Source organism: Oncorhynchus nerka, linkage group LG11 (genome assembly GCF_034236695.1).
Source record: "Oncorhynchus nerka isolate Pitt River linkage group LG11, Oner_Uvic_2.0, whole genome shotgun sequence".
NCBI lineage: Eukaryota > Metazoa > Chordata > Actinopteri > Salmoniformes > Salmonidae > Oncorhynchus > Oncorhynchus nerka.
The window spans coordinates 13,470,400-13,486,420 of record NC_088406.1 but is presented as its reverse complement, the minus strand read 5'-3'; the positions used below and the strand labels follow the sequence as shown (position 1 = coordinate 13,486,420).

The 16,021-nt window shown below is 42.6% G+C and overlaps 2 protein-coding genes across 2 annotated transcripts in view; one reads left to right on the top strand and one right to left on the bottom strand.

The window, feature by feature from the left end:
• Positions 1 to 10,074, bottom strand: part of LOC115127112 (programmed cell death protein 10) — a 13,658-nt gene extending 3,584 nt beyond the window's left edge. Inside the window, exons 1-7 of the mRNA XM_029656752.2 lie at positions 9,957 to 10,074; positions 6,902 to 7,126; positions 5,389 to 5,442; positions 4,407 to 4,524; positions 2,519 to 2,645; positions 1,143 to 1,221; positions 841 to 923 (exon numbers count right to left, since the gene is read on the bottom strand). Coding sequence (XP_029512612.1) covers positions 841 to 923; positions 1,143 to 1,221; positions 2,519 to 2,645; positions 4,407 to 4,524; positions 5,389 to 5,442; positions 6,902 to 6,991 — 551 coding nt within the window. The 5' untranslated portion in view covers positions 6,992 to 7,126; positions 9,957 to 10,074. The remainder of the gene's footprint in view (positions 1 to 840; positions 924 to 1,142; positions 1,222 to 2,518; positions 2,646 to 4,406; positions 4,525 to 5,388; positions 5,443 to 6,901; positions 7,127 to 9,956) is intronic.
• A 362-nt stretch (positions 10,075 to 10,436) lies between these two features.
• LOC115127119 (serpin peptidase inhibitor, clade I (neuroserpin), member 1) overlaps positions 10,437 to 16,021 on the top strand; it is a 79,708-nt gene continuing 74,123 nt past the window's right edge. Inside the window, exon 1 of the mRNA XM_065024238.1 lies at positions 10,437 to 10,542. The gene's annotated coding sequence lies outside the window, so the exon portion shown is untranslated. The remainder of the gene's footprint in view (positions 10,543 to 16,021) is intronic.

Sequence of the window (16,021 nt, the reverse complement as noted above, 5' to 3'; positions counted from 1 at the left end):
CTTCTTTCTTTCCACAGTGCAGAGCATTTCAAAATGCTCCTTGCTTGATGATGCCTAGAGAACAACCTGCTACCAGTGGGAACACTGCTTGGGTGAAGGTCTTGTCTGCGTTGGCATTGGATACAATGCAGAACCTCCGATACGGGAACCAAAATGATGCATCTGTGGTAAATATTACAGCCGGAGGAGTATCTCGTTATTCAAGTAGCCTATCACAGACGGGCAGAGTTTTCCTCCGATTTGTATGGAAATACAACGGAGTCAAACCTACCCGCCCAGTGGCTTTCCATGGCCCTCCCTACACATAAACACTCCTCGACGTGCTCTGTCCATGGTGCTGCCACAGCACAGCAGATACAGAATTCAGAACAACCTGGCACTCAATCATTTGAAGATAGACATACAAATAAAACTGAGGGGGCTAAGCCTGATTTTGAACCCTCGTAGGCCTGACGAACAGTAAACATTTTTGCAGCCCCGGACAAGAACACCTGATTTAACTTGGCAACTAATCATCAAGACCTCGATGAGTTGAATCAGGAGAGTTTGTCCAGCGCTACAATAAATATGTGTTCTGTCGGGGTCAGCGGAGGACTGTAGTTGGGAAAACACGGATCTAAATGATGCAGATGTAAACCCGTATGTATGGGTGATATATTGTACGGGCCAGATGTAAACCCGTATGTATGGGTGATATATTGTACGGGCCAGATGTAAACCCGTATGTATGGGTGATATATTGTACGGGCCAGATGTAAACCCGTATGTATGGGTGATATATTGTACGGGCCATGGAAGAGAGCAACAGGGTAGAAACATAAGAGGTGATGAGGTTCTTACTTTCCATCTTTGAAGTAGGTTTTAAGTGTGTCGCTGAAGCTCTTGGAGTATTTCACAAACTCTTTCTTTTGGTGTTCCAGTGCCTGGGAAAAACAGAAGCTTTTTACTCTTTTAGAAGATAATGGAGAGGAAAAAACACAAGAACGTCTCAAACTCTGCTGACAGCCGAGGGAGAAAGAAACGAGAAAATATCTTAAATCGGCCTGTGTGTAGTGTGTGTAGGTAGTGTGTAGGTAGTGTATAGTAGGTAGTGTGTAGTGTATAGTGTATAGTAGGTAGTGTATAGTGTATAGTGCTCTCACCCGTCGGTTCTGGTACTGGTATTTCCGGAAGACAGTGTTGACAGTGTCCAGCAGTTCCTTGATGGCGCTGGCGATATCTCTGTGGACAGAGCATAACAATTACTTTTGGTCCACCAGCCAATGTGTCAGGTAGATTTTAAAACACAATACATGTATTACTAGTAAGAAGTAATGTAGTATATTATTTCATTACATTTTTTGTGACTTGAGTCTTTAAACCAAGATCTCACGAGACAAACATTTTCACCTGCCCCTTTAAGGGCCGTAGGTTACCGTGGTAACTCGAGTCATGTTTGTCCCTGTGAGACTGACTCTGACTAGTAGAAGCTTTGTCTTCTCTTCTCTAGCAGTTGAACCTCAAACATAGAAAAACAACCCAGCTTGTGAACAAAACAATGTAAATAATCAAGAAACACAAGGACAAAGTTTCACTTCAGTTTCAAGTAAATTAGACCAATTTCTATGGCTGAATCTTTCACTCAGTTCTTCACATGCAAACAGCCCCAGCCTGGCAGGTTCAGCACCAGGTGGAATAGGCTATATAGGATTCTTAGTTCTTTAGTTTCTGTACAGCACTTTGAGATATCAGCTGATGTACGAAGGGCTATATAAATAAATTTGATTTGATTTGATTTAGTCCACCGTGGCTGGTGAAATTAACATCTACCCCCATTTGGCAGGTGTTCATTTTAGGCCCAGTCTGTGGACAATGACTACAACAGCAGTCAGACATCTAGAACCATCTCACCTCTCTCACTCCTTAGTCCAACAGCAGTCAGACATCTAGAACCATCTCACCTCTCACTCCTTAGTCCAACAGCAGTCAGACATCTTGAACCATCTCACCTGTCTCACTACTTAGTCCAACAGCAGTCAGACATCTTGAACCATCTCACCTCTCACTCCTTAGTCCAACAGCAGTCAGACATCTTGAACCATCTCACCTCTCACTCCTTAGTCCAACAGCAGTCAGACATCTTGAACCATCTCACCTCTCACTCCTTCACCTTCCCTCCATCCTTACCTCCTTTCTAGAACCTCTTACTCTCAGACACACTCATTCCTCCCTCTGCACTTTTAAATACAGCTGAATTCTACCATGTTCCAAATATTCCACTGACAAAGTTACTTAGAGTGACTCAACAAACACAAATTCAATTTGAGAACTGGCAAATTGAGCAAAGACAGAAACAAGCCCTGAAAAGTCTGGGGGAGAAGAATTGTGTGTGTGTGTGTAATACTTGAGACTTAGTATTACATTGGAAAGAAAATGGGAACAAGAGAATGAGTGTGTTTTTGGAGAACTGTGTGCTTGTGAAGTGTTAATCACATCACTGAAGGTGTGCTGGGAGGTCTGCGAGTGAGTGTGTACTGACTTGATGGTCTGTAAGAAGCGTACTCTGTCGTTGATCTCGTCTGGGATCTTGCTGAGGATGTGTTTGAGTGCCCGAGCCTTGTCATTCAAGTCCTGGAACTCCTGCTCCGGCCTGTCAATCATGAACTCTATACACACACAGGAAGAGAGCCACAGCCTTAGTCACCATGGAGACAGTCATGTCAACAAAAAGAAGCGGTGGAATGTAGAGAGCATTCCAGGCCCTGACAGAACAGCCCCACCCAGAGAGCAGTCTGCTTGAACACACACACACCTTTCAGTGTGAGAGGAAAGTTAGAAAAAGGCGCCACTGCAGTATAACCTTGCTGACAGCAGAAGGTACAGCTCCTTCAGAAAGTTTTACTAGTTAAAAATGTAAAACTGGTATCTTGAGTCACCCCTTTCTTGTGGAAAGTCTAAATAAGTTCAGGAGTAAATATTTGCTTAACAAAGTTACATAATAACTTGCATGGACTCACTCCGTGTGCAATAATATTGTTTAACAATTTTTGAATGACTACCTCATCTCTGTACCCCACACAAACAATGATCTGTAAGGTCCATCAGTAGAGCAGTGTATTTCAAACACAGATTTAATCAAAGACCAGGGAGGTTTTCCAATGCCTCGCAAAGGGCACCTATTGGTAGATCAAAAATCAAAGAAATACATTGAATATCCCTTTCAGCATGGTGAAGTTACTAATTACACTTCGGATGGTGTATCAATACACCCAGTCACTACCAAAAGACACAGGTGTCCTTCCTAACTCAGTTGCCGGAGAGGAAGGAAACCGCTCAGGGATTTCACCATGAGGCCAATGGTGGCTTTAAAACAGTTACAGTTTAATGGCTGTGATCAACATTGTAGTTACTCCACAATACTAACCTAATTGAAAGAGGGAAAATAAGGAAGACTGTACAGAATAAAAATATTCCAAAACATGCATCCTGTTCGCAATAAGGCACTAAAGTAATACTGCAAAGAATGGGGCAAAGAAATTAACTTTACGTCCTGAATACAAAGTGTTATGTTCAGGGAAAAGCACAACATCAACGAGAACCACTTTACATATTTTCATGGCGGTGGCTGCATCATGTACGCTTGTCATCGGCAAGGACTAGGGAGTTTTTTTGTGAAAAAAAGAAACAGAAGAGGGAGAGTAACAGTTTTGACTTAAAATTGGCTTGAAAATCAATGGCAAGACTTGAAAATGGCTGTCTAGCAATGATCAACAACCAACTTGACAAGAGCTTGAATATTTTTTTTTAAGAATAATGTGCAAATATTGTACAATCCAGGTGTGCAAAACTCTTAAGACTTACCCAGAAAGACTCAGTTGTAATCGCTGCAAAAGGTTATTCGAACATGATTTGACTCAGGGGTGGTAATATTTATATTTCTGTATTTCATTTTTAATACATTTGCAAAATGTTTTAATTTTATTTCAAGGCTTTTACTTTGTCGTTATGGGGTATTGTGTGTAGATGGGTGAGATCTATTTAATACATTTTGAGTTCAGGCTGTAAAAACAAAATGTGGAATAAGTCAAGGGGTATGAATACTTTCTGAAGGCACTGTTTATTTAGTATTCAAACAGAAGCAAAGGCCCTCACATCACGGTGTGACTGTGTGTAACTATAGCTGAGCTTCTCATTCTGTGCACATGAATTCATTACTACCATCAATCAGGCCATGCAGGAGAGAAAATTCAAGCCTGGAGGGGAGAAATGTCTCACAGGAAGGAGAGGTTGTTTTACTAGTGGAGAAACAGCACCATCCTGAGGTGAGAGACGGTACTGTACACAGATGCACAATAACCATCATCATCTAGGACTAGGTTATTCACTGCAGAACAGAGACACACAATCAGAAACAGACAGACACACACCTTCCACATCGTCTGCAGCCATTCGCAGTAGTGACTCAGTGAAGTTGACCTCCACTTTCTTCTTCTCCAGGATCTTCATGATGATGTCCTGGGTCAACCCTGGGTTCTCCTTCTCAGCCTGACAATCAATCACAGAACACACATCAGGCTCTGCTAATCAACCACAGAACACACATCAGTCTATGACAACAATGTTTCCCCTAGCATTTTGTCATTCGGGATTAAAAAAAGAAAAATAGCAATTTTAAAGTAAATTTCCTGTAATTCTGCACATTTTGTAAACAAAATCAATGGGGCCCCATGACATTTGGGGAATTGTAGATTCTCTTTTTTTATTTTGGCAATTGTTAGATCTGAAAGATTATCTTTAAAAAAATATATAGCTTCATTATCTATTCGACATACTTTATACGTGTTTGTTTATATATTTTTGGCAGCAACGATTTAGCAGCAGCGCTAAATGAATAGGGGAAACACTGGACAATCAGCCACAGAACATATGCAGACACACACCAGGCATTACTAATCAACCACAAAAACACACACATTTACGATAATAGAACACAGACCCATGATCGGAGTGAGACACTGTCAATCAAAGACAATCAGATTTGAATCAAACTGGAACAGTGGTACCACTCATAGGGGTATTTTACGAAGCTAGTTAGATCGACGCTGAGTTTTCTAAGCTAGCCAGTTTCAGTTAGTTTCACATTCCAGCTCAGGCTTCCTCTATGATAGGAAGGCGGCTACGGATCCTGCACCAGCTGCTAATTCAAGACAGCTCTCCAGCAGGCTATTGTGGGAATGGGCTATGAGAAGAGCAATGTTTCTTTGTGTTGACGGTTATCTTGAATTGAACTCAGAATTGACCAAAGGGAGCTCCTCTATCCCGTCGCAAATGCCCTGTCCCCCTCAGTGTATAAACGCTGCCCTGTCCCCCTCAGTGTATAAACGCTGCCCTGTCCCTCCATCTCCTTACCTTTATAAACGCTGCCCTCAGGGTCTGTGCTGCCGACAGGTTCACTCTCTCCAACTGTAAACACATTATCACTGCATCAAAACCCTTCTTACAGATACCATCTTCTAATCAACATAGCATATACACATCTCAAACAGATACCATCTTCTAATCAACATAGCATATACACATCTCAAACAGATACCATCTTCTAATCAACATAGAATACACACATCTCAAAAACAAGGAAAGCAAACACATATACTAATTACCACAACATGAAAACACTTCAAACTGCATAGTTAGTAGCTACATACATGGAAAAAACATCTCATTAGCGAACACAGCAGACAACAACAAAAACTACAGTACACTGGTACACAAACAACATTGAACAAAACAAGCCTGTGTTTTATTGGTTTGACTCTCCTTGTGGGTACTAGGAGTCCTTACAAGGAGAGTAAATCCAGGACATTTTGATGGTCCCCACAGCGAAAATTGGTATTTTATGGTTAGGTTTAGGAGTTTGGGTTTACGATTAGGGAAAACAGGATTTTGAATTGGAATAAATTGTTTGGTTCCGGAAGGATAGTTGTTGTGTGTGTGTGACTAATACCTGGACTAGCTGAGTCAGTGAAACAGCAACCTCCCCACATCAAAGTGGCCACAGGGAACTCCTTTGCATTATCAGAGAGACACTGGTGCTATACACAGTAATTATCACACTCCTCCATCCCTCGCTCTTCCCTACCACCCTCACCCCTTTAAACACAAACTCCCGCTGCTCTCTCTGTGACCTGTGACTACCCCTCTTCTTCCACTCTGTCTCCATTCCCTCTATTTTTATCTTCCTGCCAAATGACACCTATACGACCCTTGAAAATCTGATTCATTTTTTGCCAGATTCTGTTTTTTCCCCGCAAATTAAATTTTCCTCTTTGTTTTTCTAGATTTCTGTTCCCCCCCCCCCCCCCCGTTTCTTCAGGTTCTCACTCTCAAAAGCAGACTGTTTGAATAGAAAAACAACACAATTGGAAGTTCTAAGTCTACAACAAAACAGTTGTCATTACATTAGCATCACCAATAACGGCAACACAAAGTGGCAACACAAAGTGGCAGACAAACGCACTCACACAGAAAGGGGCGTTCCTGTGCAGTTTCCTCTTCAGCAAGATGAAGGAAAGTATGAATCCCTAATGCATTTTCTTCATGTCATATGACAATCTTGGCCAAAATAATGAATTTTCAAATAAATTCAATACATTTATAGTTCATCAATAGATTTTTGAATATTGCTGAATTCTGTTTTTATGTCTGTATTCCGTGATTCTGTCTGCGTTCTCCACAACACCGATTTTATAGAGACCCATTTACCCTGACCCTATTTCTCCAATCCAACCACACTCCTCCCCCCCCCCCCATCCCTCCTCCCTCGTGACTAAGGGTAGTTACAATGTGTGTTATAACCTTAGAGACCATAGCACACACACGCCCCATTCAACATCCTGTCTTTACCAAATCCTTTCCTCCTTACCTCGTGGAAGACTGGGTACATCACAGTGTAGAGTGTCATGGAAACCATCGAGGTAGTCTCTGCTTCATTCTTCATCTCTTCCATTGTCATCCTCGTCCAGAGGCCAACGTTTCTGTACGTGTGTCTGTATATGTGTATGGAGTGAAGGCTGCTTCCGGGGCAGGGCTCACCTCATTCACTGATTACAACACTCAGAGAAGAGAAAGCTGGGGGGGGGGGCAGGACCTGAGGAGAGAAGACGGGGGTAGAAAGGGTATGGGGGATAGAATGGGAGGTAAAGGACAGAAAAGACCATCCAACATTAAATAGCCTACTTCATCACTATAATACCTCATTTAGGCTATTTTCATTGCTTGAGGTCTAAATGTAGGCCTTGTTCTGTCCTAGTAATGTCTACGTCAACAAACAAGGTCTAGCCTTGGAGGGCGATGACATTATATAACCAGGTAAACATTCCATCTGGCTCCGGTTCAAAGTCAAACATGTGGTGCAGGGCGGTGGGTGTGGAGAGACCGACACAGACCCTAAGCTCTACAAGACACCTGGCCCTGCCTGTGTACACCTGGGCATCTGAGCAAGCATGATAAGGTTCTCTATCCTCCTACTGACTGACACTTTCAGCAGCATTATCTACTGTATGACGTCACCCTGGGCCATTACCAGACAGCTCTTCACTGTGTGTAACTGGATGCATTTAGAGGCCAGGAGGGAGTGTCAATGCTGCCCTTGTTCTGCAGATACTGACTGACGGTTTCTTTCCCTCTGTCACTGCGATTCCATGACTCAGCCCCAGCTGACGAAAGGTGACAGTTTTATTTCTGGCCAGGCAGGCAGTGTCTTCAGAGGGTGTTAATAAAACCATAGCTAGTGGCTGCTCTGAGCACTGCTCCCAGGTCAGCTTCACCCCTCTTTATTCCTTTCAGACCAGGATGGAGGCAGGGAAAACTGATCCTGGAGACTCCACGTGTCAAACTCATTCCACGGAGGGCCGAGTGGCTGCGGATTTCCCCTCCTCCCTTGTACTAAAGTCAGTAATTAGTAAAGAACTCCCCTCACCTGGTTGCCTAGGAGTTATTGAAAGGAAAACCCACAGAAACCATGACATCTACAGCAGCCGATGTCACAGGAAGGACAAAAAGATCATCAAGGACAACAACCACCCGAGCCACTGCCTGTTCACCACGCTACCATCCAGAAGGTGAGGTCAGTACAGGTGCATCAAAGCTGGGACCGAGAGACTGAGAAACAGCTTCTATCTCAAGGCCATCAGACTGTTAAACAGCCATCAGTAACAGAGAGGCTGCTGCCAACATACAGACTTGAAATCATTGGCCACTTTAATAAATGGAACTCTAGTCACTTTAATAATGTTTACACATCTTACATTAGTCATCTCATATGTATATACCATCTATTGCATCTTGCCTATGCCGCTCTGTCATTGCTCATCCATATATGTATATATATATATTCTCTTTCCATTCCTTTACTTAGACTGTCGGAACTAGAAGCACAAGCATTTCACTACACCTGCATTAACATCTGCTAACCATGTGTATGTGACCAATAACATTTGATTTGATTTGGTTTTTACTAGACTCTCCATGGAATGAGTTTGACACCCCTGCCTTAGGCCATGTCCCAATAATCTCACAACAAGCTTCCATTTCTTGACTCATTTCCTTCATGGTCACTGATTTGAAAGGACTTGATAACAGCCTTAAGGAACCATAGTGAGACTAGACACATTCCCACCAATCAGTGAAGAGTGTGTGGGGGAGGGGCAATGGCTGAGGAAAGGAAACAGATTGGACACATTCTTTCTTACCTAACTCTATGCTCCTCTCCTCTGACTATTATCAGGCCAGCTTTACTGTGGGCAATATGCTGATTAGATGGGCCACTGGCCTGCAGAACATGACATCACTTTTAAGAATGAAGGTCTCAGTTGTCCAGTCTGTCATGGTACAAAGACCAAGCTATACATCGAAGTCCATTAATATGTTATTTCAGGCAGTAATGCCTTAATCACATTGTAAAAATGTATAGGTTTATTACTGGCTGTTAAACTTCATTTTATGTCCACAGAGTCATTCGTCACAAAGTAAGGCGCGTGGACGGCTGACTGATCAGATAAACCAGATGATATGGAGAAATGTACAGCGGTTACAACAGATGTCTCTCGAATGAGCTAATTACATTTCCAACTACTCGTGACATTTTATTATAATGAGGTCATCGTTTGATGAAAACGGCGGTGTAGTCATTTGTCCAAACACCACCAGAGTTTATATGGGACAGATTTAGGTAACATAACACAAGGTTAACATAACTCGTTTCGTTCGCTTCCGTTGAAGAGACCATTTGCACCAGAATAAATACACCCCTAGACTCTGGACAAGGCGAACACAGTTCGTCACTTCGATAACGAAGGGACTTTTTCCGTAGCAGGTTAGGCGACAGGTTAAGGTTAGGAAAATGCTCTCCTAACTTACTAAGAAAATCCGTTTGTATAGAAGTGCGGTGAAATGAGTTTGTCCCGTCTCGACAGACAGACTAGCTAGCAGCTACCGTGCGACGTTAACGGAACCGGTAGCGTTTGTCGATAGCCAACCAGTTACGTAAACTGACAACCGAGGCTAGGTAGCCAACTAGCGCTTAGCTACGTAAACAAGTTGTCGGTTGTTAGCTAAGCTAGCTATTTTAGCAAGCTGGGTGTCACCTGCCACTGGCAGAGTACCACACTAATAATATTAACTAGATCATTTAAGTGTAGTTATATAATAACCACAGTTTCGTTGCTTGTAGTTAGTAATTTCATTGTCCTAATCCACCGACAACTCCTATCTATCATGATCACCTGTTAGCTAAACGTACTTAAATAACAGTGAGGGTCATTTCTAAATAGTAACTTAAGTTCCCATAGCCAATTTGTAGGACTCATCGTCCAGGAAGGTAGCTAAGTTACTAACGTTAGCTAGCTAAACAAAAACAAACAAAAAACGATTTTCTAACGTTAGTTGGTGAAATAGTAACATTGCCTTTAGATACATACCTGTTTACACCGTGGTATGCTGCTTATTTAGACCGAAGCAGGCTCATTTGCCGTGACTAGCATTAGCCAGTCGAGTGTTTTCTTTTCTCATTCAAAGACGGAAGTTTTATGTACGATCAAACTGTCTGGGCAAAGGTTTTTTTTTTCAGCTGTCCACCAAATGGGTTGACGGTTGTAGTTTTTTTATACGTCTCCAATAATGGCAGTGATGAAGACATAGTAACAATAAAAACTACAACTCCCAACTAGTTCAAGCAATTATGTGGCGTTCGACACGAAACAACTAAAGCGTCAACAAGCTTATTTAGCCGACAAAAAAAAAATACAAAAACGACATCTCTCACAGACAAACTCCATCCCAGGCAAACAAAAATGTTACATTGATAGTCGAAAAAAAAGTACTGATATCAAAAGAGTGCGCAGTTTTACAGGAAGGGTAGTGAAGAACCAATCAGCGCATGGAGAGGGTGGGACAAGAGCGAAAATATTTAGCTCGGAGAGCGACCTGCCGCGGCGGTGAAGAGAAACAGCGAGGCAACGCAAGAGACCGTACAGCATCCCTACAGTAAATACCCGATACCGTTCGGTAAGGCATATTTACGATCTTTTGAAATACGCAAAAATATGTTCAAAGCATTGTGTGTATATCAGTTATACATCAATGGTTTGATTGCTGCAATTTTCACGTTTAGATTTGACGATTGGTGATTTTATCATAGTTTGTGATATGTTCATGTTTTCACATGATAAAGGTGCGGTTTTATGCCATGGCAAAAATGAAGTTACTAGGCGACCACGAGGAATATTCTCTGTCACTTTGTGTTTTCTGATCATTTTGTCTGTACTGAGTCTATTAATCAAAAAAAAAATGCTGATCTATTCACAAAAGGCATCATCGATAGCCAGTTGAGGACACACACAATTACAATATTGTGGGTCTCTAATGTCCTTGAAATGGATTACGCCTAGTATTGACTGGACATTCCTTCTCTCAAGTGTTTTATGTTATAATAAGAGGGTTGATTTCCCACCCGGGGCACCACACGCCCAGGCCCCGGGGCACCACACGCCCAGGCCCCGGGGCACCACACGCCCAAGCCCCGGGGAACCACACGCCCAGGCCCCGGGGAACCACACACCCAGGCCCCGGGGAACCACACACCCAGGCCAGGAAAACATTGTTGTTTATTGAAACAGTTCACTTCCTGCATTTTTAACACAAGTAGTGTTGAAAATAAGTTGGCAGTTTTATTATGATATTCTACACATTTTGCCATGATGCTGAGATAAAATGTTGCAGTTTAAAGCTAATTTCCTGCTATTCTACACATTTTGCCATGACACACATTTTGACTCACATGAATAACAATGCTAATGCAAATGATCAAGAACATGTTACTTAAAAATGATTGAAAAATAGCAAACCAGTTAGTCACTAGGCCTACACCACCTCCACCAAAGCCATTGGAAAAAACAAATCTCCACTTTGCTTGTATGCGTCATAGAAACAAACTGAGATGAACAACCATATTTTGTTATTAATCCCATTAATCCCATGACGTATCGTTTGTTAATCTCTGATGATGAGCTGGCTGTGAACTCGGTGTGTGTGTGTGTGTCACTCCTCTGATTGCCAGTGAGTGCTGAATTAATTGCATTTCAGTAATTAAATTACTTTTAAATCAGCCTTGTGCCACATTGGTGGGGAGGTGGGTATATGTGTGTGTTTGCGGTTGGTGCAGCACACAGAGGCGATAAAGGATAGGTATGCACAGAAGCTGCCACGGTTTCCTCATCTGAGACCTGAAGAGTGGCTGGCTGTGTGCCTCCCAGGCAGGGGAAGGGCTGACCGTTTAGCCTAGTGGGCACAGTCACTGTCCTTTGAGCAGGAAGCTCAAGCAGGCAGTCATACTGTATCATACTGTAGAACAGATCAAACCTGGAACGGTCAAGATCTCACTCGTGCAGAAACAGGCCTCTGTTGAAAAATCTGTTTCATCTCAGTTTCATCACTTTGGTTCTAACTGGGTTATTCATGGCTAACTGGGTTATTCATAGTTAACTGGGTGATTCATGGTTAACTGGGTTATTCATGGTTAACTGGGTAATTCATGGTTAACTGGGTTATTCATGGTTAACTGGGTTGTTCATGGTTAACTGGGTTGTTCATGGTTAACTGGGTTATTCATGGTTAACTGGGTTATTCATGGTTAACTGGGTTATTCATGGTTAATGGTTAACTGGGTTATTCATGGTTAACTGGGTTATTCATGGTTAACTGGGTTATTCATGGTTAACTGGGGTTATTCAACTGGCATGGTTAACTGGGTTATTCATGGTTAACTGGGTTATTCATGGTTAACTGGGTTATTCATGGTTAACTGGGTTATTCATGGTTGGGTTATGGTTAACTGGGTTATTCATGGTTACCTGGGTTGTTCATAGTTAACTGGGTTATTCATGGTTAACTGGGTTATTCATGGTTAACTGGGTTATTCATGGTTAACTGGGTTATTCATGGTTAACTGGGTTATTCATGGTTAACTGGGTTATTCATGGTTAACTGGGTTATTCATGGTTAACTGGGTTATTCATGGTTAACTGGGTTGTTCATAGTTAACTGGGTTATTCATGGTTATTCATGGTTAACTGGGTTATTCATGGTTAACTGGGTTATTCATGGTTAACTGGGTTATTCATGGTTAACTGGGTTATTCATGGTTAACTGGGTTATTCATGGTTATTCATGGTTAACTGGGTTATTCATGGTTATTCATGGTTAACTGGGTTATTCATGGTTAATTCATGGTTAACTGGGTTATGGGTTATTCATGGTTAACTGGGTTATTCATGATTAACTGGGTTATTCATGGTTAACTGGGTTATTCATGGTTATTCATGGTTAACTGGGTTATTCATGGTTAACTGGGTTGTTCATAGTTAACTGGGTTATTCATGGTTAACTGGGTTATTCATGGTTATTCATGGTTAACTGGGTGGTTCATGGTTAACTGGGTTGTTCATAGTTAACTGGGTTAATCATGGTTATTCATGGTTAACTGGGTTATTCATGATTAACTGGGTTATTCATGGTTAACTGGGTTATTCATGGTTATTCATGGTTAACTGGGTTATTCATGGTTAACTGGGTTGTTCATAGTTAACTGGGTTAATCATGGTTATTCATGGTTAACTGGGTTATTCATGATTAACTGGGTTATTCATGGTTAACTGGGTTATTCATGGTTATTCATGGTTAACTGGGTTATTCATGGTTAACTGGGTTATTCATGGTTAACTGGGTGGTTCATGGTTAACTGGGTTGTTCATAGTTAACTGGGTTATTCATGGTTATTCATGGTTAACTGGGTTATTCATGGTTAACTGGGTGGTTCATAGTTAACTGGGTTGTTCATGGTTAACTGGGTTGTTCATGGTTAACTGGGTTATTCATGGTTAACTGGGTTATTCATGGTTAACTGGGTTGTTCATGGTTGTTCATAGTTAACTGGGTTGTTCATGGTTGTTCATAGTTAACTGGGTGGTTCATGGTTAACTGGGTGGTTCATGGTTAACTGGGTTATTCATGGTTAACTGGGTGGTTCATGGTTAACTGGGTTATTCATGGTTAACTGGGTTATTCATGGTTAACTGGGTTATTCATGGTTAACTGGGTTGTTCATAGTTAACTGGGTTGTTCATAGTTAACTGGGTTATTCATGGTTATTCATGGTTAACTGGGTTGTTCATGGTTAACTGGGTTATTCATGGTTAACTGGGTTATTCATGGTTAACTGGGTTATTCATGGTTAACTGGGTTGTTCATGGTTGTTCATAGTTATCTGGGTTGTTCATGGTTGTTCATAGTTAACTGGGTGGTTTATGGTTAACTGGGTTGTTCATGGTTAACTGGGTTGTTCATGGTTGTTCATAGTTAACTGGGTGGTTCATGGTTAACTGGGTTATTCATGGTTGTTCATGGTTAACTGGGTTGTTCATAGTTAACTGGGTGGTTCATGGTTAACTGGGTTATTCGTGGTTAACTGGGTTAGTCATGGTTAACTGGGTTATTAAAGGTTAACTGGGTTATTCATGGTTAACTGGGTTGTTAAAGGTTAACTGGGTTATTCATGGTTAACTGGGTTATTCATGGTTAACTGGGTTAGTCATGGTTAACTGGGTTATTAAAGGTTAAAGTCAAGAGAAATGAATGAAAAAGCAAGCCTTGCCACGAGCAGAGAGACCACGGCAGAGAGACCACAGCAGAGAGACCACAGCAGAGAGACCACAGCAGAGACCACAGCAGAGAGTCACAGCAGAGAATCACAGCAGAGAGACCACAGCAGAGAGTCACAGCAGAGAGACCACAGCAGAGAGACCACAGCAGAGAGTCACAGCAGAGAGACCACAGCAGAGAGTCACAGCAGAGAGTCACAGCAGAGAGACCACAGCAGAGAGACCACAGCAGAGAGACCACAGCAGAGAGACCACAGCAGAGAGTCACGGCAGAGAGACCACAGCAGAGAGTCACAGCAGAGAGACCACAGCAGAGAGACCACAGCAGAGAGTCACAGCAGAGAGACCACAGCAGAGAGTCACAGCAGAGAGACCACAGCAGAGAGACCACAGCAGAGAGTCACGGCAGAGAGACCACAGCAGAGAGTCACGGCAGAGAGACCACAGCAGAGAGTCACGGCAGAGAGACCACAGCAGAGAGTCACGGCAGGAACAAACGTCTGGAACAACATTTATGGAACAACAGCATCTCTGAGTCCACTGGTAGGAATACATTATGGTTGCAGTTGTATGTTAATGCACTGGAAGTCAGAATGAGATTTGGATACATAGTAGCAATATACTCTGTAGAGGCTGCCACATTGGAATACACACACACACACACACACACACACACACACACACACACACACACACACACACACACACACACACACACACACACACACACAGGATTGCAACAGCAGGTTTGTCCTTTACAATCCACAAGAGATTAGTTGATCCTCTGAGTGAGAGAAAGGGGGATGAGAGAGAGAGAGAGAGAAAGGGGATGAGAGAGAGAGAGAGAAAGAGGGATGAGAGAGAAAGGGGGATAAGAGAGAGAGAGAAAGGGGGATGAGAGAGAGAGAGAAAGGGGGATGAGAGAGAAAAGGGGGATGAGAGAGAGAGAAAGGGGGATGAGAGAGAGAGAAAGGGGGATGAGAGAGAGAGAAAGGGGGTGAGAGAGAGAGAGGGGGATGAGAGAGAGAGAGAGAGAGAGAGAGAGAAAGAGGGATGAGAGAGAGAAAGAGGGATGAGAGAGAGAGAGAAAGAGGGATGAGAGAGAGAGAGAGAAAGAGGGATGAGAGAGAGAGAAAAGAGGGATGAGAGAGAGAGAGAAAGGGGATAAGAGAGAGAGAGAAAGGGGGATGAGAGAGAGAGAGAGGGGGATGAGAGAGAGATAGAAAGGGGGATGAGAGAGAGAGAAAGGGGGATGAGAGAGAGAGACAAAGGGGGATGAGAGAGAATGGAATGAGGGGGAGATGAGTGACAGAGAGAGGCAGTGATAAAGAGATGAGGGTGAAAGAGACAGATGGAGAAAGAAAATAGATGTATAGTGAAGGTGTCAATACAGAGGGGAGATGATGCACTGTTGTTTCCAGCCAAGGATTATACTCCTACATAAAATACCCCTCACACACAACGTCACACATACAGTAACCATATCAGATTGATATGAATCTGTAATTATACTGCAATACTAGAGGTATGATGCTCATATACAGTACTGGAACGATAGATATTCTCCCACACACCCTTTCCCTCTTTACATAGTCCACAGCCCTATGCTATAACACACACATAGACAACCACATAACACACTGTCCTCAGTGGTGGTATTGATTTGCTGGCTGTTGTGGGTGGGCTGCTGATCAGGCAGAATGACTGATAGAGACAGATCCTGTCCCCCCTTCAATATCACCTCTCTCTCCACACCCACACCCCTCTCTCTTCTCTCTCTCTCTCTCCTCTCCCCTCTCTCTCTCTTTCTCTCTCTCTCTCTCTCTCTC